The sequence below is a fragment of the Protopterus annectens genome, chromosome 2.part2, assembly GCF_019279795.1.
Source record: "Protopterus annectens isolate FY-2018-M chromosome 2.part2, PAN1.0, whole genome shotgun sequence".
Lineage (NCBI taxonomy): Eukaryota > Metazoa > Chordata > Ceratodontiformes > Protopteridae > Protopterus > Protopterus annectens.
The window spans coordinates 933,337,425-933,361,272 of record NC_056730.1 but is presented as its reverse complement, the minus strand read 5'-3'; the positions used below and the strand labels follow the sequence as shown (position 1 = coordinate 933,361,272).

At 40.1% G+C, this 23,848-nt stretch overlaps 1 protein-coding gene across 1 annotated transcript in view; it reads right to left on the bottom strand.

Moving 5' to 3' along the window:
• The window catches only part of LOC122795855 (xanthine dehydrogenase-like), a 5,725,158-nt gene that overhangs the window by 2,882,371 nt on the left and 2,818,939 nt on the right, over window positions 1-23,848 (bottom strand). The window contains exon 23 of the mRNA XM_044064255.1: window positions 11,335-11,413. Coding sequence (XP_043920190.1) covers window positions 11,335-11,413 — 79 coding nt within the window. The remainder of the gene's footprint in view (window positions 1-11,334; window positions 11,414-23,848) is intronic.

Genomic DNA, 23,848 nt, shown 5'->3' with positions numbered 1-23,848 from the left:
CTCCCGACAGGCAGCTAACAGTAACCTTCTCCTTGTCCAGCCTAGTTAGTGGGGCGTCAGTGTGCCTGACTATTGAGTCACCTATTACTAGTGTGTTAGGTATGTTATTTCGCTTAAGGGCTGTGATTGTGCGGCACTATTGCAAGAACCCATCTCCTATCCATCCTTCTTTATGTCTCCCCCATCTTAACCAATCTTTGTCAAACTGAACTTACCAAAATGAATTCATGCTACAATAGAATTGCCAGCTTTGCCGCTGAAATATCCTATACAGCCCAACACTGTATAGCCCTCAAACAACTTAACTGGCTTGAGCTACCTCAACTTCATCTTCTTAACCAACTCTTAATTACACATGGACTCTACTGCCTTCCTGACAAAACTCCAGCCCTTGAAAACCTAATCAACCACCATACAACCACCAGAACCTTAAGATCTACTTATCTAAACCATATAAGTGTCATCAAACATAAAAATGATGCTGGCAAATCACTCTTTGCCTGCTCTATTGCCAGATCCTGGAACTCACTCCCACAACACCTAACCTCTACCACCTCTCCTTCCCAATTTAAAAAACTTCTCAAAACCCACTACTTAAATAACTGGCTTTGTTCATGTAACTTTCCTGGTTAAACCACACTGCTGCACTACTGCTGGGATTCCACTCAAGAGCAAACAGTTGCTCCCCAATTTCTTTCTCTTTTTCTATTATTTTACCTAACTACTAATCCCCTAAGTGCCTACTGACTAATCAATCAATGTCTCTTTAATTTCTAAAGAATTCTTACTTGTATATCCAACACTGATAATTACCTACTACTACACACCTAGAATGTTAGAACATACTAGCATGCTCTAAAGTATGTAATTATGCATGATGTTTTTGTTTCTTTGTAATTATGTATAATGTTATTTCTCTTTGTATCTCACTTTTTGTAATATATTGTATTGGAGCTTTTCTCCCCGGGCCTCCGCTGAAAATGGACCTGTGTCCAGCCGGACTTTCCCGGTAAACAAATGTAAAATAAAATAAAATGTGATTATCAAAGGAAAGACTGCTGTCCACCTGTGTCCCAAGGTCTCTTATCACACTTTCGGTGTTAAGTAGACTATTGCCTATGTGGTACTACATGGGTACGGAGTTTTTACCAAAGGGGATGACAATGTACATTTTGGCAATGAGCTTGAGGCCATGGCTTTGACACCAGGCATCTGTCTCAGTGAGGCTCTTTTGTAGGATGTCCACATAATTAGGAGTTTTGATTATGACTCCTAGTTTGCAGTCATGTACCTTGGAGAATAATATGTAATTCCTAACACTGAATTAATGTCTTCTATACCAAATATTTTCATAAATTTCTACAGAAATCTAACCTCTTGTTATATTTTTACTTCTAGGCCCCCCAGTACATCTTCACTGCTTTAAATGAAATTCCAGTCCACACCTATAAGTAATATTCCCAGCTGAAAGCTGATTATTAATTTTAAAATATTTTAAGCTCCATAATAGCAGTTTATATATATTTATCTAAAATTACATGCCAGCATAGTTCTTATCCTTTTCTTGCCAGCAACCCATTACTACCACAAATATGTCATTATCATCTTGCTTTTCTTCCTCTATCACCACTGGAACTCCTCCAAGAATTAATATAAGCATTCTTCTTTTCCTTAGTCCCTGATATTCTGCAGAATATACATCTTGAAATCCTTTCTTTATCAATTCACAGGCTCAGTTCATTCCAAATGTGTCTCCTGTAGCATTGCTATTTGTAATCTGCATTTCTTACTATAATTAAGCATTCTTTCCTTTTTGTCTATACCTGTAAGACAATTCACATTCCAAGATAATATGGAAAGTGTCACCATTATGGTAAGAAGTCATTATTCCCACCTATTTTATATGACAGCATTTGTAATTGTCTATTTCCAGCGTTTATGCTACATGCACCAATTAACCCAGCCACTGGGGATGCACAAGCCAGTGCATTTCTTTGTGCCGGTTCCAAGCCTGGATAAATGGGGAGGGTTGCATCAGGAAGGGCATCCGGCGTAAAATTTTGCCAAATCATACATGCAGACAGCAGTACAGATATACATACCGGATCGGTCAAGGCCCGGGTTAACAACGACCGCCACCAATACTGTTGGCCAACAGGGTGCTGGCGGAAATTGGGCTATTGTTGGCCAAAGGAGGAGAAAAGGGGGAAGGCATGCCCGAAGGCAGGTAAAGGCGAGGACTGTGATAGTGAGGGTCGGAACTTTGAATGTTGGCAGTATGACTGGTATAGGGAGAGAGCTAGCTGATATGATGAAAGAAAGGTTGGTATATTGTATGTGCAAGAGACCAGATGGAAGGGGAGCAAGGCTAGGTGTGTATCTGAGGTGGTTTCAAATTGTTTTACCATTGTGTGGATGGGAGGAGAAATGGCGTAGGCATTATCCTGAAGGAACTGTATACCAAGAGTGTTTTGGAGGTGAAAAGAGTGTCGGATACAGTGATGTTTATGAAGCTGGAAATCGATGGTGTAATGATGAATGTTGTTAGTGCATATGCTCCACAAGTTGGGTGTGTGATGGATGAGAAAGAAACATTTTGGAGTGAGTTGGATGAAGTGGTGATGACTGTACCCAAGGGTGAGAGATTGGTGACTGGAGCAAATTTCAATGGGTATGTTGGTGAAGGGAACAGAGGGGATGAGGAAGTGATGGGTAGGTATGGTGTTAAGCAAAGGAATGCAGAAGGTCAGATGGTAGTGGATTTTGCGAAAAGGATGGACATGGCTGTGATGAATACATATGTTAGCAAGAGGGAAGAGCATAGGGTGACATACAAGAGTGGAGGAAGATGCACACAGGTGGATTATATCTTATGTAGAAGGGCCAGTCTGAAGGAGATTGGAGACTGTAAAGTGATGGCAGGGGAAAGTGTAGTTAGGCAGCATAGGATGGTGGTTTGTAGGATGACATTGATGATCAAGAAGAGGAGGATGAGTGTGAGAGCAGCACCAAGGATCAAATGGTGGAAATTGGAAAAGGGTAATTGTGAGGTGATGCTCAGGGAAGAGTTAAGACAGGCACTGGGTGGCAGTGAAGAGTTACCGAATAGCTGGGTAACTACAGCAGCGCTAGTAAGAGAGATGGCTAGAAAGGGGCTTGGTGCGACATCTGGAAAGAGGAAGGAGGACAAGGAGACCTGGTGGTGGAATGAAGAAGTACAGGAGTGTATACAGAAAAAGTGGTTGGCGAAGAACAAGTCGGATTATCAGAGAGATGAAGAAAGTAGACAAGAGTATAAGGAGATGAGGTACATGGCAAAGAGAGAGGTGGCGAAGGATAAGGCGTATGAAGAGTTGTATAAAAGGCTGGATGCTAACGAGGTAGAAAAGGACCTGTACCGATTGGCTAGACAGAAGGACCGAGCTAGTAAAGATGTGCAGCAGGTAAGGGTAATAAAGGATAATGAGGGAAACGTACTCACAAGCGAGGAGAGTGTGTTGAGCAGATGGAAAGAGTACTTTGAGGGGCTGATGAATAAAGAGAATGAGAGGGAGAGGAGGTTGGATGATGTGCAGATAGTGAATCATGAAATGCAGTGGATTAGCAAGGAGGAAGTAAGGATAGCTATGAAGAGGATGAAGAACGGAAAGGCTGTTGTTCCAGATGACATACCTGTGGAAGCATGGAGGTGTTTAGGTGAAATGGCAGTGGAGTTTTTAACTAGATTGTTTAATGAAATCTTGGAAAGTGAGAGGATGCCTGAAGAATGGAGGAAAAGTGTTTTGGTACCAATTTTTAAGAATAAGGGTGATGTGCAGAGCTGTAGTAACTACAGAGGTATTAAATTGATCAGTCACAGCATGAAGTTATGGGAAAGAGTAGTGGAAGCTAGGTTAAGAAGGGAGATGATGATTACTGATCAGCAGTATGGTTTCATGCCAGGAAAGAGCACTACAGATGCAAGGTTTGCTCTGCGAGTGTTGATGGTGAAGTATGGAGAAGGTCAGAAGGAGTTGCATTGTGTCTTTGTGGATTTAAAGAAAGCATATGACAGGGTGCGTAGAGAGGAGTTGTGGTATTGTATGAGGAAGTCGGGAGTGTCAGAGAAGTATGTAAGAGTGGTACAGGATATGTACGAGGGTAGTGTGACAGCGGTGAGGTCTGCAGTGGGAGTGACAGATGCGTTTAAGGTGGAGGTGGGATTACATCAAGGATCAGCTCTGAGCCCTTTCTTATTTGCAATGGTGATGGACAGGTTGACAGGAGATCAGACAGGATTCCCCGTGGACTATGATGTTTGCAGATGACATTGTGATCTGTAGTGAGAGTAGGGAACAGGTGGAGGAGACCCTGGAGAGGTGGAGATATGCTCTAGAGAGAAGAGGAATGAAGGTCAGCAGGACTAAGACAGAATATATGTGTGTGAATGAGAGGGAGGATAGAGGAGTGGTGAGGATGCAGGGAGTAGAGGTGGCGAAGGTAGATGAGTTTAAATACTTGGGATCAACAGTTCAGAGTAATGGTGAGTGTGGAAGACAGGTGAAGAAGAGAGTATAGGCAGGATGGAGTGGGTGGAGTAGAGTGTCAGAAGTGATATGCGACAGACGAGTACCAGTAAGAGTGAAAAGGAAGGTCTACAAGAGGGTAGTGAGACCAGCTATGTTATATGGGTTGGAGACAGTGGCATTGACAAAAAGGCAGAAGTCAGAGCTTGACGTGGCAGAGATGAAGATGTTAAGATTTGCACTGGGTGTGACGAGGATGGACAGGATTAGAAATAAGATTATTAGACGGTCAGCCCAGGTTGGAAGGTTTGGAGACAAAGCCAGAGAGGCAAGATTACATTGATTTTCAATGTGCTGAGGAGGGATGCAGAGTATATTGGGAAAAAGATGCTAAGGATGAAGCTGCCAGGTAACAGGAAAAGAGGAAGGCCTAAGATAAGGTTTATGGATGTGGTGAGAGAGGACATGCAGGTGGTTGGTGTGACAGAGCAAGATGCAGAGGACAGGAAGAAATGGAAACAGTCGATCTGCTGTGGCGACCCCTAACGGGAGCAGGCGAAAGAAGAAGAAGATACTACATGCACCAATTAATGCTTGGCAGATCAATCCTTTATAAATTTTTTCTTATCATCAACACTGGAACATATGTCATATTCTACAAGATTTTATGTTTTAATAAAAACCCTCAAACAAAAGAAACCAGTACCCCCCAGAACCTGTTCATTTAATACAAACACATATAACTAGGCACATCTTCAAATAACAAAGTTGAGTCCTCCTAATAGGAACATTTGTGTTAACAGACACAGGCCCTAGATAACCTGAAATTCCAGTTATCCATGCTAAGATGCATATTACTGCCTGTGCTTCTACTTACACTAACTGGTGTCTGTTCTTTTTATTATCTTTATTCCCCCTTCCCCAAATGTGAAAACTACTTGCATATTTTCAGATACCATTAACATTTAGCCTTGAAGAAGACAGGGTTCTGTCTTTTATTACCTTATTATAACCTACCCTCAATGCAAATGCAAGACAAAAAGAAAAAAAAAATGTATTCCTCCATTGCAGCCTGGAAGACAAACAGAAAGATTTATTGCTAAAGGAACACTTTTCATTATATTCAGTGTTCTAATATATACTTGTTTCCACATACAATTTATTAGATTAAACTAAGGGTCTTAACCAGATATTCATCTAAGTAAAAGTAAGAGAAAACATATCAGTTCCAATATATTATGATCTGTGTACTTTTACACACCATCTCCCACCCAAGGTTACAGCCCATTAACTTAAACATCCTTTTGTCTAGCTTTTCATCTTTTTGCACTATAATGCCTGAATTTCTTAATACCAAAAATGAGAGATGAGAGGAAAAAGCGTATGTTTACTTTAAAAACTGTATCACATACAAGAACCACTAAAATTATGTTTAAATATGCCATTTTTATTGTGAAATGTTTCATAAAAATACTGTTAAGAAAATTGTTTTACTTAATTACTTTTTTCCTTCCTCCTCCCCTCAGAGACCTTTCAAATATTAATGACATGAAGCAAGACAAATGTATTCCAATTCCTCACAAGTTTAAAAAGTCAACAAAAGTCCACTCTTTGCACTTATTCTTATACAGCCGTATTTCACAAATGCAACTGATGCTTTGAAGGCTTACATTTATTCATTAATTTTCATGTTGCCGATCTTCATTCTGTTCGTCTCCATCTCCCAACTACAGATTGCAGTTCAATTCCACTGTGCTCCCAATTCTTCTGGTCAACTGTATATTTGTATGTGGAGTTTTTAAATTCACTTGAAAAGGTGTCTCCATATGAAAGCTTGTCTCATATTTATTAAATTTTGTCATGTACTATTTTTGCTGGACAAACAGTTCTCCTGAGGTTTTATCTTTTTCCTACAATTTTTCTACTTGTAATGTCTCATCTCCACTTCTGTTAACATTATTGTATCTTCTAATATAATAATGTCCATATCAAATGTTATCAACCATTCTAATACCCCGATCTTCTTTTTACCTTCTTTATAGTATTCACATTTATTGCTATGATTCTCAGCTCTTCTTTTATTAATTCTTACTTATTTTTCTCCCTTTCTTACTGCTGTTTATCTTTTTTTTTTATTTTCTTTCATTCCTAAACCCTTAAATTTCCTTTTTCTTTTACCCTTTTCCCAGTCGAATTTTTCCTTCCCTTCACCACTCTCCAACTAATTTCTTCATCGGTTGATTCTACCATTGCTTCATGTCCTTTTCTGTATCATTTTACCTTTTACTTTCCACCTTCTCTTGGCTCATTATTATCTATCGTTGTTTGCTCTTCTTGTTCTTTTCCTTGATCTCTTTCTGTTCCCTCCTCTTGCTCGATATCTTACTTCAGATGTACTTTTGCCCTATATTCTTTTGCATTTTCCTTACAATCCACCCACAAATTACCTGTTTTTTTCATTTAAAACATTTCAATTCACATTGTTTTGCATCATGACCCACTTTGCCACAAATACAACATTACCTTTTGTCAGAATTATTAATTAAATGATCACTTTTTCCACAGAAAAACTAATTTTTGTTGCCCCTAATATTTTACAGTGCCTTTGTTTCCATCTACATTTACCATACTTGGGATATGCACTATTTTTTCATTTTCTATTTTTAATACAACATTACTTTTCCAGGTCCCAGTCCACAAACCTTTACCATCATACATTTTTTAATGTCCAGAATATCTTTACATGCAGTCTTTAGTCTTTTAGTGATTCTTTTTCTACTTCAATTTGAAATTGAACATAAATTTTCTTTTTTGTCAGTCTGTTAAATGCTTGCAAAACATGTAAGTTCCATGGATTACAGTTTTTCAGATACTCATATTGACCCCCAAATTTCTCCAAATACTGTCTGGATTCAAATATACTGTCACAAAAAGCACTGTTATTAATGTGAATAAATGCTCTTACCTGTTTTGGTGAAATGCAAAACAGAGCTATTTTATTATCCCAAATGTCATACCTGTTCAGCTTTTTTTCTTCTTTACAACATACTCTTACTAAATATTGTTCTTCTTAATTCTGCCTTCTTTTCTTCTCCTCTATCTCCCTGTTTCACCATACCACTTAAGATGACTTTTTCTCCTTTACCACTTCCTCCACTGCTGTTTCTTGAATTCTATCCATATCTCGCCAAGAAATTGCCTTCTCACTTTCAGGTTCACTTTGATTAAGTAAATTCTGCATACTTACATCCCGCAACTCACCCGATTGAGTGTTATAATGATGCATTCTTTCTGTGTTTCAATCTCCACTTTGAATAATTGTTCCTGGAAAAGTAATTCCAAATCCTGTGAAGATTTGACCACCTTCACATTACCCCGAACATGCATATCTCCTGTCTTGCTGCATACAGGCACCTTTCCCTGCAAACTTAAATGTCCTAGCATTATCTACATCTTTGTTCTGCGAAGGCTCAACCACCTGTGCACCAGTCAGAAACTCCAGTTGCTCTTTCTCTCTCCTTTCATCTCCAAACTTCTCACTGCAATAAAATAACTTCTCTGAAATGTTTGTGTCCACCATACTCCTCCCTATTTCTTCAAGCCACCACTCCACCCAGACAGAAATCAGGAAGTACAGGCAAATGAACGGCATTGCCAATCAAAAAGAACAGGGAAAGTTCCCTGGTGCTCTCACCAAATTTCTCCTGATAGTATAAATACCATGTTGGGTCTACTCTGAAAAAGAGGCTACTAGCCTAATGGGACTAACCCAGTCAAACAAAGGATAAATAATGTTACCTAGTGCAACATATATTAATGTACAGATACCATATCCTGCTATCAGCAAATGAAATCCTTATTCCATTAGAATGTTTTCATGTTGATGGCATTCAGTTATGACCTTACTGCTGCTTCAGATTAACAGACACCTTTACAGTGGTATACTTCATTTAATGGTTTATACTTTTGCTAATCCCTCAAACCTAGCCTGCCTATAACATTTTAGTATAACTATTTCCACACCTTTTCAAGATTCTGCAATAATTTACATTTGTGTATCGAGCAGTCCATGCATACTCTTATACATAACATATCAGTATATATTATGTTTTCTACATATTTCAGCTCTTTTAAGATATTTTAAGGCCTTGACCCCCCCCCCCCCCCCCAGTAGTCAAGAAGAATCCTGTATTAAACAATGCATGTTAGTGCTGCATGGTTTAGACCCTCCAAAGGGTGCACTGCCAGCTCTTCAAGAAAAAATGATATCTGGCCTTGCTGGCATGTCAAAGGTCTTTGCTGTGCCCTGTAGCCATTTTTTGTTTTTACCAGAGAGGTATAGTAAATGCCAATAACTGCACATCTGGCACAAGCAAAATATTAGTCCCACTGCTCTCTTCTTTCATAGTTCTGCCTCTGACGCATTTGTATTGTAAAGCACACTTTGAATCAACTGTCATATTTATTTATTGTTCATTTATTTACTGACATTTGATTACTGGGAAAGTCCAACTGGGTAGAAGCCCATTTTCAGTGGAGGCCGGGGAAGAAAAGCTCCAAATAATTACAAAACATTTTAAGAACAATAATTTTACAATCTTCAAAAATAAAAGAAAAACATCTGCAGTTTAAATAATTATAGCAAATTAATATAAAAACTTCAGTTAAAAATCAATACAAGTTATATGACAAATCACTTAATATTTATAGAAATTTTAGACAGTTTGTAGCGAAATTAAAGGTAAGTTAGTCTAATACAAAGAGAAATTTCAATATGAAGTACCGGAAAAACAGGCTTGCAGTACAGTTAAAGAGAAAGTCAGGGAAGACAATTTGATAAAAATATGGAAGTAAGTGAAAAAGGAGAGTAAAGAGGTTTAAGGAATGAAAAGGTACTTGTTTACATTTAGCAATACAGTTTATCCTGGTTTTGAACGAGAACAAAGCCAGAGTTTAACTAGGAGGTCTTTCAGAGTGGTTTTGAAAGATGGGTGGGAGGTTTGAGCTCTTTTAAAGCATTTTTAAGTCTTTGACCCCTCCTTGGTACTCAGAAAGAATCCTACATTAAACACTGCATGTTAGTAATGCATGGTCACGTCCTCAGCATCACTTCTAAATACAGGATATTCACCTCTCGCGTAGCTGACATGTTCTCCATCTCTAGAAAGATACGCACAGACACGTGCAGGCGCACACATATACAAAGAGATAGCTAGACAGATTCATATATATATAACTTTTCACCTGCCATACAAAGTGTAGACCTCTTCTGGTGAAGAGTACTGAAACATGAAAATAAATTAAACAGTGTTAGCCTTCAAAAAGTCATATAATCCCAGCTCATATCGTGCATGTAAGTGTAATGTTTCTTCATTCACTCCAAGAAATCGAGGCTAGACCCAACATTGTCACCTTGTTGTAACATTTCTTAACAAATAGGTATTTCGCAGTCAAATTAGGCCCATCCCTATCACCACCAGCACCCCTTAACAGAGTAGTACCCCAGGGATCCATACGTACCCCCTCTTTTGTTTTCAATCTTTGTTAATCAGCTGCCCTCTGATCTCTGTAACCTTCATACTACTGTTTGTACAGATTATATGGTTACTCTTTAATCCAGTCCCTCACATTCCGCTATACAAACCCAGCTTCAATCTAACCTTCACTCATTTCATTCTTGGCTAAATAATCATAAACTACACCTAAACCCTCTAAAACAAAAAATATGACAATTAGGAACCTCATAAAAGCTGAAAAGACTCCTAAAAATCTCAACATCGCTGATCTCAAAGGTTGCTCAATAGAAACAACCACATCCTTTAAATACTTAGGTTTATGGCTAGAGAAGTTACTTAACTTCCAAAGCCACATTGAAAACACCAGGAAAAAGATCAGTTCTCTTTTATTCTTGCCCTGGAAAATATCTCCCTTTCTCTCTAGACCAGTTAGAGCTACAATACGCAAAGGAGTCCTCCTTACTCAACTTGAATATGGTCTCCCCATCATAGCCACAACTTCTATTAAAAAAAAATCATCCACACTACAGTCCACTGAAAGTAAACTCTGCTGACATGATTCCTATTCCTCCCTTCAGGACCACCACTTCATCACCCTTCCCAAAGCCAAATGGCTACCAGTCCCCTACAGAGTTGAGCTACTCCTAGGGTCTCTTGCTTTCAAGCTACTTCTACCAGGTGCTTTTCTACCTCTTGCAGCCAAACTCCATAATAAAACCACCCAATACAAACTTCTGTATCCTCTCACAATTAATTCCCCCACTCTAGACACCCAAAACTAAACTGTACTCTAGAGATAATTCTTTCTCCATTCTTGCACTCAAACTCTGACAACCCCTCCCTATTCATTTTAAAGACGTCGCCTCTTTCGCCACCTTCAGAACTCAACTCAAAATACATCTTTCATCAAAACTCTGCAAGTGCTTTTCCACTGGACACATAACCTCTATACTCACCTGCATCACTTCTACTTGAATCCTCTGTTCTCAGTGTCTGCTTCCCTCTCATATTTACTACTAAAATTAATTCACCTTTGATTTCCTACTCTGTCAATATTATTTACATATCGTATCAAGGGATTACTTACCTTCCTTGATTATTCTATGTTTGTAAATTTGTTCTGTTTTCTTTTTTTGTGCATTTTTCACCCACACCCTAGTAAACAAACTAAAATAACTAACTAACTAAATAAATACATAATGCATCTCTGTAGTGAAATCTAGATACAGTACCCCTGCAGTACATCATTTGTGATCAAACAATGAAGATAGTAATAGTCATTCTGCTGATTCATTTCCCCACTTTTCACATACCTTGTATTTTGTAAGATAATTATGCCGTCTTCCTATGCTTTTCATGTTAGTTCCAAGAGACATTGAACAACGCACAGGTCTGCAAAAAACACATGCAAGAAAATCAGACACTGCCTTTCTGCAGCCTCCATCAGTCTCACAGTTAGTCATCAATGCAAGCCAAGGCTACTGTAGAACAACACATTCTGCAGGCGTGTGTTCAGCTAAACAGCAAAATACAAGATTTTATTTCTCTACAGATTACATTTTTTGTTAATAAACTACTTTTCAGAAACAAATCTGATTCATTTCAATCATATCCTTCAGAAGCATGCAAATGAGGATGATGCAGGCAATGTATTCTACAGCCACAAAAAAACAGCTTGCAGGACAACATATACCCAGCATGCTTACTCAATGGATCTGTTAGCCTCAATAAGCCTAAGGAAAGAAATATACTGGGATAGAAGGCACTTCTAAATGCTGATGTAACTTTCCAAGAAATAAAGTCCTAGAATTTTACAAAATGGAACGAAAGAAATGAAACTTCAGTAGCAAGTTTGTAAGAGTGCTGTCAACGATCAGAGATTTGGATTCCATGGCTGAATTATGACAGTGATTTTAGCTTACCATGCCTTCAGCAGGAGCCCACTGAAAGTCTCAGACTTTATATTCTTACTGTACCAGCTGATCTCCAGGCACCTTCCTCTGTGGGTACATAAATAAGTTTATCCTCCACCTCCTCCAGTTCAGCTATTTTCTCTGATGTTCCTGTGATCAGGGCCATGTGCACTCTTTGCTAGTGTATGTCATAACATTACATGCTGCACTGGGACAGCTCAGCTTGCTGCTAAGTCTACCATTTCACACCAATGGCAAATTAAGGCAAACAATGAACATGTGGCACCTACCTACAGTACTGCAAAAATATATAAATATGAACTTGTTCCACTTACAGGAACTCCAGTAATAGTTAACGGATGGAAGGTCTGTACAGGACCAGGGGGATGGTAGGTGGGGATTTATTCCTCAGAAAGAAGGGCCATTTACATATAAACTGTTTCAAAGATAACGATTCTCTTATAGCTAACAACGGGTATGTGGCTGGTAAGAATGCCAAGCATTAAGACATTTAGGGAGACAAAAGTCAGAGAACACCCAATATATAAAGGTTTAGAAAGAGGAGTTTTGAAATACTGAAATATGGAAGGGGTGGCCTTACTCTGAATTATTCTGAGTGGGCACCACTTTCAATATAAATTGCTGTCATTTTGAGTCATGGTTCATAAAGTAATGTTTGGAGAAGGTGTGAACACACCTGTCTGCAGTGAAACCAAATTTGACTGAAACATTATCAAGGCAGTGGCAGTTTGACAGCAGCATGTTCTGGTAAGTGAAGGAAAAAGACAATGCACATTCCTTGTAAGCTACAACCCCATACCTCCTTTGAGGGAAAGAAGTGCATGGCTTATCCATCTTCCTAAACTCACACACTTGCTTCAGGTAGCACTTAAGGTGGTGGTGATATATACTCAACAGACAAAGAACTCTATCTCTACGTGTCGTCTCTGCTAAGAAAACTGGAGTAATCAATGGCTTTTTAAGAACAAATGTTACAACACTTTCCTAAGGAATGTTGATAGATCCAAGGCATACTGCTCAACTATTTGAAATTTTACATAATGTCCAGGTTTTTGCTTCACATTTTTGGAGTGTTCCTCATTAAATTTCTGTTTTTCTGGGAACTCACTGAGGATTACAGAAAGAGTTTCAGACTTCATATCCATTAGAAAGTACATGATAATTCGACAGATGTTATTAGAAAAACTTTCTAAGTTCATAAGAGCAGCATTTAAAAGCTGTCCCTGATGTTGGCATTGTCCGTACTTCTTGAGTAAATAAGTTGAAAGGTATGGCCCTAAGGGAGATCTAATCCTTCTGAATGACCAGAAAAGGTTCCCTATAGAAATGTACTTAAAGCATGGAGATCCTGGAGGTACAGGTGGTGACCACTAAGAATAGTATTTTCCAAGAGACAAACAATGAACCCATTAAACTACTGGATCTGAACTGAGGATGGGTGAGTCAAACAAGAAATTTAAGTTTCGAGTGCTTCTTCAAGTTACAGAGAGAAGGAAAACCAATTTAATAAATGGCTTGAATAGTCAATGTTGCACACAGTCCAGCTCTCCACAAGGCTATGGCAGGCAAACATAGCTGGTGCATACACCATGGCTCTATAATAAATGAAACAAATATCATACAGATACCCACGATAAATTTGGGGTAGCTGCCAAATGAATAACTGGAACTGCATAGGATCCCCCTTTTCAATTGTGAAAGTACATCTGTTAGGTGAAAGGCTCCCTTGTGGCTTAAGTCACTTATAAAATTCCAGCCAGAAAGCTAGCTGGGATCAGATGCTCTGGAGAAAGATTTAGGCCCTGAGATGCCGTCATTTGCACCTCTTTTACTGGGGAACCTGACTGGCTTACAATACCTATCCTTCCATACTGGAATCCTTTGTAACAGTCTGAAATCGCACTTCTCTTACTGGCTTAGGAGTAACAAAGATGAGTTTTGGTCTTTCCTCTGAATGTTGAGATAAGCCTGAATCAAAAAGTGTACTTCATTATGTATAGTGGTTACACTACAGAGAGACACTATGAATGCAGTCTAACCTTTATGATGTGTTTCTTCAGAGTAACAGTCTAGAAAAGTGGAAATATTGAAAAATGGGATCGACTTGCAGTACAACTGCATAACTGACAACCTCCTCTTCTTCTTTCAGCTTTTCCCTGTTAGGGACTGCCACAGCAGATCACCTGTCCATTCACGATTGGCAGTGGAGTTTTACAGTGTCGAGTTGCCAGCCCGACGCCCAACCATCCACTGAAGGCACACACATGCACACACTCACACCTAGGGCCAATTTAGAGTATCCAATCCACCTATAGCATGTTTTTGGGATGTGGGAGGAAACCGGGGCACCCGGAGGAAACCCACGCAACCACAGGGAGGACATGCAGACTCCACACAGAAGGCACCCCAGCCGAGGATTGAACCAGAGATCCTCTTGCTGTGAGGCGGCAACGCTAACCGCTGCACCACCGCAGCCGCCAACTGCATTACTAGTATTTTATTATCTGACATACTGAACAAGAGCAGAAGTCAAACAGCTGGCAAGAAATGTAGAGTTAGCAAGCAAAATGTCAGATTAAAACTACACAACTTCCTGGAACTAGCTCATAGTCATTTAAAGCTATAGATCCCATATACGGCAAGGTGAAAAGGTCTGCAGCAATTTCTCCTGCCATGCGAGGAAAACTGATTTACTGCTAGCAAAATCTTGCCTTGATGGATGCAGAAGAAGAGAACAGAAGTTCATTCTCGACTGACATACAATCTGGTCTGTGGGTGTACAACTCCAAAAGACTCCGACTAGGTAAGACTGCCATATTCTCGGCTCCAGCAGAAGATTATAAAAGCAGCTCAGAGAGACTGCCAGAACACTAATTTCCTCAGGGTTGTGAACTGCTCAGAGAATGATGCTCCCTGCTATGGCCCACCTATCATACCACCACCACTTCTTTGTAGACAGAGTATGACCATGTGCCTGTTCACAATTCTGTTACTCCTATAAAAATGTTAATAGCAGAAATGCCAAAATTTGCATGCAAAAGCAGTAATAATCGTAAGCAAGCATTATGTTATTAATGATAGAAAGAGAACGTAGATAAATGCTACATGTACCACTCCATGCTATAACTGACATTTTTAGCATGCTGAATATGGATAAAGTATTTTAACATAACATTTTCAATTGTTTTGCTACATGCAGTTCTGGTAATATTGTACATCTGACTGTGCACAAAATGTGATTGCTTTTCTGTAGGAAACAGCAATATAAAACTTAAGGAAAAAGTATGGAGCATTTGGCTGATATCCATAGAGGGGGGCAGTATGAATGCACTAACAAATGTATCTCAGAAGTTGGTAATAAAGATACTTTTCTTTTTAATGTTATCCAGATGTAATTTTTGAATGCAAGAGGTGGTAATACCTTCCTTTTAACTAACACTGAATATAAGTGGACTACCTATCTACATGCTAGTACTAAACCAGAATTAAATGCTCCTCCTAGTATTATGCCAATTTTAAGGAAAAAAAACATAATAAAACATATTAATTTTCCTGTCTTTTGTATTGATAAAATATGTTATTTTATATTACATAAGTTTTATTTAAGTGATGGCATCTGAATGAGCATTGTTGCCATAATATTTGTACTTAAACTGCTGTGTGATTGCAGTTATTTTACACAGTGAAAATGAGCTTATCTCAAAAGTGATGGTGCCTGCTGTTTTTATTTTGTTGCAAGGTTAAAATCTGGTGGATTTGGAGCTCCTTTTGTGTTTTTATTTTTTTAATTTTTTAAGTGAACTTCATTTTGGTTGACAGCCTCACTGTACTGTTTTGTTTGTCATGAACACAGCCAGAATCATTTTGTCTTTTTTGATGAACCTCCAACCTTGCTCAAATTCAGGGAACTGAGTCCTAAATGGAAGTTTTACATGACAGGATGTAACTGCATGGCTGGATGATTCATCCTCTTGAGCAACTTGCCTGGCACTGTCAGGGTACAAGACTGCCTGATACTTAAAACCTTTTGTCTGTGAAGGGCTTTTACTTTTTGTGGTGAAATGGTAGCCTGAGGAGGACTATAAAGCCCCTTTTGCAATGTTAGTGAAAGTCTGTTTATTCTTCAGTGGGTCACTAAACAAGTCCTATGACGGCTGTCCAAAGAGGACCTTCCCTTGCATAGGGCAAACAGAATGCCCTTCCTAAGCATCTTCTTGAAGGAGGAGCTTCTTAGCTATACCATTCTTTGGAAGCATGTGCCTACACATACTGCTCTAGCTATAACATCAATGTAATTAAAATTACAGAAGGATGCAAGGTATCCCACTCTGGAAGACACAGAAAGTTTATTTCTTTTGGTCCCCTTGAACAAAATCATTACACCAGTCCAGCTCCCCATATTCGTAGATCCTAAGGTTGACCTGGGGGCCTGTCTGGCTTTGAATCCATCCAGGGTAAGTCTTCTTTAATATGCCTCACCCACTCCCTTCCAATCCTTCCCACACTCATTGACTGTCTGAGGGCAACTCCACTCTTTGGACCAAGCCTCCCCTTAGAGAACATAATCAACAAATGCCATACCTCCCTGACAGCACACTGACAGTTTTTCCAGTGCCTGATCTACTATGTAACAATACAGCATCAATAGGTGAATGGGATAACTGAGGAATCTAAACCTTGTGTGGCTGAAGAAAGCAAATCTCCTGACCAATCTGTCTAAAGCTCTGTCCTCCTTGGCAAGTGTTAAGTTAGCACAGTGCTGTTATTTGTGGTTCAGCATTGAAATAAATAAACACACCACAGAAGTCCACTGTAAAACGCCTGACAGAGTTCTGATTCAGCAAAGTTAGGGTGTAGAGTGCTTGACTTATTTGTAGCTGAAGGAACAATATTCAGGTGCTTCTAGTCTTCATAAATGGCATCCCTATTCATAAGCTCCACAGATATGAGGAAACAAAGCTTACTGTACCCTGGAACTTACTTATAGAGTAAGGCAGATGTTGTGGTGAATGCTTCTTGTCAGGTCTGAGACTGAATACAGAATGCACTCTCTCTCTAAGAGACTCCTCAAATTAATATCTCAAATATTACTGCTGGGATAGCTTGCAGAGTGACATAACTTCTTGTCATCTGACTCTATCCCAGGTGAAATCCCCACTGCTGGAAGCTTGGCAGTATTTAGCATCTACCTCTGAAAATACATAGACCTCAGATTTTTGGCAGATGCTAGAGGTAAAAAAAAAACAATTGCATTCCTTAATACTTTCAGAGGTAGTAATTAGTTCACTCTCAAAGACAATATAGAAATCTCCCTAGTACAGACATTATGTCTCTGGCCTACCTTATAAAGTAATTTAATTTCAGCTACTTTTCTTAAGTTAACCTCCTGTATTCCAGTTTTCACTGTTAAAATATGTACATTTAAACAGTTACAATAGTGCATGTACATTTTGATTCCAGTAGGGCACACTGTGGTTATATTTTAAGCACAAACACTTTATAAAATACCTTTTAACATGTGTCTGCACAAACAAGTTTAATATACACATGACATACAGTTCTAATACATTTGTAACACAAGCATCTTTTATACATCATGTTGATATTCACAAATGACATCTACTTATTTACAAAATTCCAGATAGCCGTGCTGGCAGTCAGACTTCTTCCCTCCCTCAAAGACTCAAGCTAGTTTTTCACGTGACTCTTGGGGAAAATTCCTTGAGAGGGTTGAGCCTATCTGTGAATACATTACCCCATTACCTGTCTTGCGATCCCAGCTGCCTTTGCATTGCTGACCCCAGTACAGTGCTGCATTGTCATATCATATGCCTGCAACCCTAGGCTCCACCACAGTAATTTGGGATTTTGCTGGCTGGGTCCCTGTAGCCATAGATCCCCCTCAGGCTCCTCCCACCTTCCACTGCAAATACTTAGCACGAGGGCCTCCCTATCATGGTAAGGTTTCACCATGTTCACATGGGACAGCTTATGCCCTTGCCTCCTGCCTAGCAGTTCTACCATGTAGTTAACATTACTGACCTTCCTTACCACCTTGAAAGGTCCCTCCCAAACTGCCTGCAGCTTGTTGTGTCTGACAGGAATAAGAACCATAACCTGCTGCCCCACAGCATACTCTCTAGCCCGAGCACTCCTGTGATACCAAACCTTTTTTTGCTGTTGGGCTACTCCCAAGCCCATGAGTTCCATAAGCCTTGTCCTGAGGTTTAGGACATATGCTACAACAGAGTCCTTCTGGGATTCACGATCACCCTCCCACCCATCACGAATCAAATCTAGAGGTCTTCTCACCCTATGCCCACACAGCAACTCAAAGGGTGAAAAACCGGTGGATTCCTGAGGTACCTCTCTGTAAGCAAATAACAGATGGGGCAAATATCTGTCCTACTCCCTCTTAAAGTTGTCTGCAAATGCCTGAAACATGGTCTTTAGTATAGAGTTTAACCTCTCCACCAGACCATTAGTCTGGGGAATGATAGGGGATGGTCTTTAGGTGCTTCACCCCACAGTGCTCCCACAGACAAGCTAGCAGATCTGACATGAAATTGGCACCTCTGTCAATCAGTATTTCTTTTGGGAAACCTATCCTGCTGAAAATCTCTAACTAAGCATTTGCCACCTTTTCTGCCTCCATGGTGGACAGGGCCACCACCTCAGGGTATCTGGTATCATAATCTACTACCACTAGTATATACTTCTTCCCTGTGGAACTTGGGGTGATCAGAGACTCCACAATATCCATAGCTACCCTCTGAAATGGCTCCTCAATCACAGGCACCAAAGGAGCTTTGACCTTGTCTCCTGCCTTGCCTACCTTTTGGCACTGCTCACAGGTCCTGCAGTACCCTGTTACATCACTGGAAATCCCAGGCCAATAAAAGTTCTACATAATATGTCTCCTGGTATGCTTTATTCCCATATGACCTGCAAAGGGAATATTGTGGGCCATGACTAGAAGTGCCAGACAGTAGGCTCTGGGCCACTACTAACTGCTGTATTACCTGACCTTCCAGCCCTCCCTCAGAGGTCCACTCTCTATACAGTAACCCTTTGTCTCAGTATACAGATTCCCCCTTTACTTGAGAATCAGGCACCTCACTAGCTGCCTGCCTCAAGTCTGGTAATGTAGGGTCTGAGCCTGTTTCAACTCTCTCTTCGTAATCCTTCCCAGCTCCCCTTCCATAGGAAGTCTGGTATCCTCTGACAGCAGTGCCTCACTGACAGCTTGGGTACTACTACTCATCTCTGCCCTTGTAGTCACTCTATCCATGGGAACATCAGTACCCACAAGCAGCTGTGGCTCACCATCAGTCTCGTTGCTATAGGGTAACTTCATCTCTGAGGTAGCTACCTCACCAGTCCTAGCTTCAAGTGCTTAGTCTATCTGCCTCCCCCCCACCAGTCTACCAGACCCACATGCTTGTCTGCAAGCCTGACTGCATGTAACTGCATGCACACAAGGTACTGCATTATCAAAAACACACTACTTGCTTGCTTCCATTTCACCCTTCCCATCAAGGTAAACCCTAGCCAAAGGTATTTGGAATGGGACCCCACCTAAAGCTCTGACTGGAGTAGACTGCCCCAGCAAGTAGTGCTCCTCTTTAACCATTGCAGGCTTCACAATGGTTAGGTCAGAGGCTGTGTCTCTTAGCAGTGGCCTGTTTGCCATCTACTATGATAGGATATAACCTCTTGTGGTAGTTTGGTACTCTTGTTGTCTCCAGAAAACTTACTGCTGGCATTCTGTCATTCCCACTTGATGGCTCTCCTATCTTTTGTTCCCCACCTTGCCTCCATGGACATCTATATGATACATGGCCCTACTGGTTACATTTAAAACATGTAACCTTTGATCCTTGCCATGTACCTGAACTAGTGGCTTCTCCTGTTACTGGTGGACTCTGTTGGGGCAGTTTAGGTTGCCCACCATAGGTTCCCTTAGACCCATGTGCAGCTCTGGGTATCCCCTTCCTGTGCAGTGATGCTCTGCTTGATAGGTATAGGTCTTTTCTGGAACTCATCTGTGGTACTACATTCTCTATCTGTTAACCAGATTCTCATGCCTCCAGGCAAAGTGCAAGGGCTTTTTTGTCCTCACCTAAAGGCCTGCCATCCCTGTAAAAGTGGTGACTTGACACCCACCCATCCCACTATAAAAATAAATGCTTAGTTCAGCAATATATTCACACTATACCTCTCAAACTCTTAGAGCAAGAAAACTGGGCAAAGCCATAAATAAAAATGGGAAAAAGGCCCAAAAATAGGGGCAATTTTTAAATATTGCTCTTGCAAACTTAGAAAGTTGATAGAATAATATGTTTTGCATTAGCATGAATTTTCTGAAGGATATGAAGTCTGGAATTCAAATTTCTGCCATTATTTTCTAACTTCAATCTTTAAGGGATTGCCACTAATTTGCTAGAAAACCACAATTTTATGAAAAACAGACTAAAAATATGAGGCAAAAATCTGGACATTCTGTGAAAATCTGTACAGCTGAGAGGTATGATCACACACACTTTCATCTGCCTTGCGTCTATGCTCATGAAACTTTCTTCTATAAGCTTCAGGTGTTAACTTAAAACACTCTAATAAACAATTTTAACAGACAATTTAGAAACAGCAGTTACAGCATTACCATGGAGTAAAGGGGTCAGGAACTGTACCCAGAGTCCGTGGTCAACATTGTACTGTTTACAAACCCTTTCAAATATATGAATAAAGCTATCAAAATTATCATCCTCTGCAAATTGTGGAAGAAATTTACTGACGTGTATTGCTTCTGGGGTTCAATTATTCCCTTCCCCATTACCATCATAACCCTGATAATGAGTCAGCTTCTCCTTTTCATGTTGCCCCTGCCTCTCATTTTCCTCAGCTTCCAGACATCTCAGTCTCTCTCTGCTTTTAATTCCATTTGTTCCACCTGCTGCAGTCTCTTTGCTGATTCTCGTTCCAAATGTTTGGCCTCTAGCTCAAGTCTTTTCAACTCCAAATGGATTTTTAAGTCCTCTGAGGCAAAGTTGAACTGTCCATGTTATAAGAGTTGTACATCTCCAAGGCCAGTCTACTTGTCCTCCTGGTTGCTTGTCTGTGATGCAGCTGTGGGTAAAGCTGCAATAATTTCTGCTTTAGTCAGGTTGGCATGCACCAGTCCTTTGACTTGGCACATCTCAGCTAACTGGCTCCCTGACAGCTTGCCATAACCCTCTGCTGACATCCTTGCCTACTCTCCCTGACTAAGCTAACAAAAAATAAATAAAACTATTGTGATATGAAGCTCTGAATGTCCACAGTGTGGCTGCCTGAGAGTACAAACACCTTCGTTAGTGACCACTGTTTACAGGCTACAGGAGTTCAATATCCATACCACTGAATCCCAGTATGTGATGTGGTGATCCCACCATTGCCAACCAATAATGTGATGTGAATATCCCACCACTGCCACCAATAACGTGACAACCCATCACTGGCCCAGTAATTAAGCAGCCTCAATCCTCACCATGGCAACAGTGGGGGATGTATATTGGGAGGATAACAGGTGCACACACAAAGTATTTCCAGATGCTGCTCTCTGCATCAAGTGCAATTTCCCTTAAAAGCACATAGAGACCACAGTCAGTCCAGATCTGGTTTCTCCCTCTTTCTACAGATCCCCAATAAGACTCCCCACTGGCACAGCTATAGATTTGAGATCTCAGCTGAGTGACTAAGCTAAGACCTACCAGCACCCTATCTGTCCAAACAGTGCTTTGTGTCCCTGGCCAAATAGCTGACACACACACACTCTTTGAGGTTTGATTTACACACACACACACACACACACACACACACACACACGAGGCTGGCACAGGTTTACTAGCTATGCCCCCTTCTGCCCAGACTATAAGGTCATTACCACTGCCACCAGTCAAACTCCTGATCAACTACGTTAAGGCCCTTAACAAAGGGTGTCTAATCTTACTGTGTAATATTAATATCAATACAAATGGTAGTTTGACCAAGAGCAAGGTTATTAGGAATGTCCCACATAGTTTCACCAAATACATATGCAAGGACTCTCAAAACATTAATATCTCTACACAGATAAGCCAAAATGAAAGGTCTAAATATGTTAAATAATAAAAGAACAAGAAAATACTCAGTATATATTCACAGTGACATCAGAGTTCAAAATCACATGAAATATTTAAAACAACATTACAGGACAGTCTCAAATAAATAAAGAAAATATCTAAACTAAGCTTTACTATTTTCCAGACTGTATCTAAGAGATTTACTATACCCTAGAACTTACTTATAGAGCAAGGCAGATATGGTGAATGGCTCTTGTCAGGTCCACGTGACAACCCATCACTGGACCAGTAATTAAGCAGCCTCAATCCTCACCATGGCAACAGTGGGGGACGTATATTGGGAGGATAACAGGTACACACACAAAGTATTTCCAGATGCTGCTCTCTGCATCAAGTGCAATTTCCCTTAAGAGCACATAAGATAACTTAATTAGTCCTCTTAGTTGTCTGTTTAGTTTTGATGAGAGAGATTTTGTCTTTTTTGATGTTACACTTCCTAATTTTAGCTATGTATTTTTTTTTTCATTAGTTCTACAACCTGTTTAATTTTTCAATCCCACCAGGGTGGTTTGTTTTTTGAGTTAGTTTTGGGATTTCTTCTGGTAGGCAAAGCAACCTCTGTGTAGTCACTGACACTGTTGTACAGAGCTACCGTGAATAATTCCTCATAAGCTGTTATGTTATCTGGGTTTGGAAGGGCTTGAAATTTTGATAGGTTATCAATTAATAAAAGGTATTTTGCCTTCGAATAGTTTCTGTTACAGGGCTTGCTGGGATTACAGAAGTGATTCTTATTTTAAAGGGGACTGCTTTATGGTTCGACCTTAAAGATGGGGATATGACTCATGGTGGGGGAGTTTCGGTGTTCTACATTTTGTGAGTTCCAGGTCTAATATGTTTGTGCCTCTAAGTCGTATCCACAAACTGGTCCAGGGAGTTTGTGTTGACAAAGTCTAGGAATCTCTGCACCTGCAAATTTGGGGTTGTGAAGGGCTTCAAGTTTACAGAGGGATAACTGAAGTCCCCCATCAGTGTGATAGCTGACTGAATTGAATTTATTGAATGGCGAGTGTCTCCAATTGGTCTAAGAAAGAGCAATGGGTTTCATGGGACTTAGCAGGTTATAGCTTGATAGACGCTTTGTTTATGGCAATCTGGAAATGGAGGAACTCCAGTGTGTGATCCTGTTTTACCAATGTAGATGTATGCTTGTTACTTATAATTACTTATAAAGACTGAGACACCTCCATCTTTAGTCTTTGTGCAGTTGCTGGTCTAAATGTGTGGAGGGCAATAAAGCCTTCCACTGCCAGGGTATTCTCTGTATCTTTAAACCATGCCTCAGTAATTGGATAGATGTCCACAGTCTCCAGGATAAGGACAGCTAGAAGGGAGTGGACCACCTTCTTTAGACTCCTGACACTGAGCAGTAAGAACTTTAGATTTTCTTTTGTACATTTTGCTATGTTGGAAGGTTTGTCAATTTGGTATTGCCTAAAATGGCTATATGGGGGAAGTCAATGTTTAGCCAATATAGAGGGGACAGGTGCAGACCATCCCTGGCAAGGCAACATGTTTTTTCAACCATGTCCTACCATGCTGACAAATACTGCATTCCCTAGAATAACACCAAAAACGTACTCAATTATTAAAGTCAATCATCTTCTGTTCATATTGTGGCATCATCCTTGTTGAAGGTACAATGCTGCTTGATGCTATTTATATACCAGCCTGTGACACACAATCTCGAGTGCTCCATAATGTCTCTCTTCATATACTCTAGGGAGGTACAT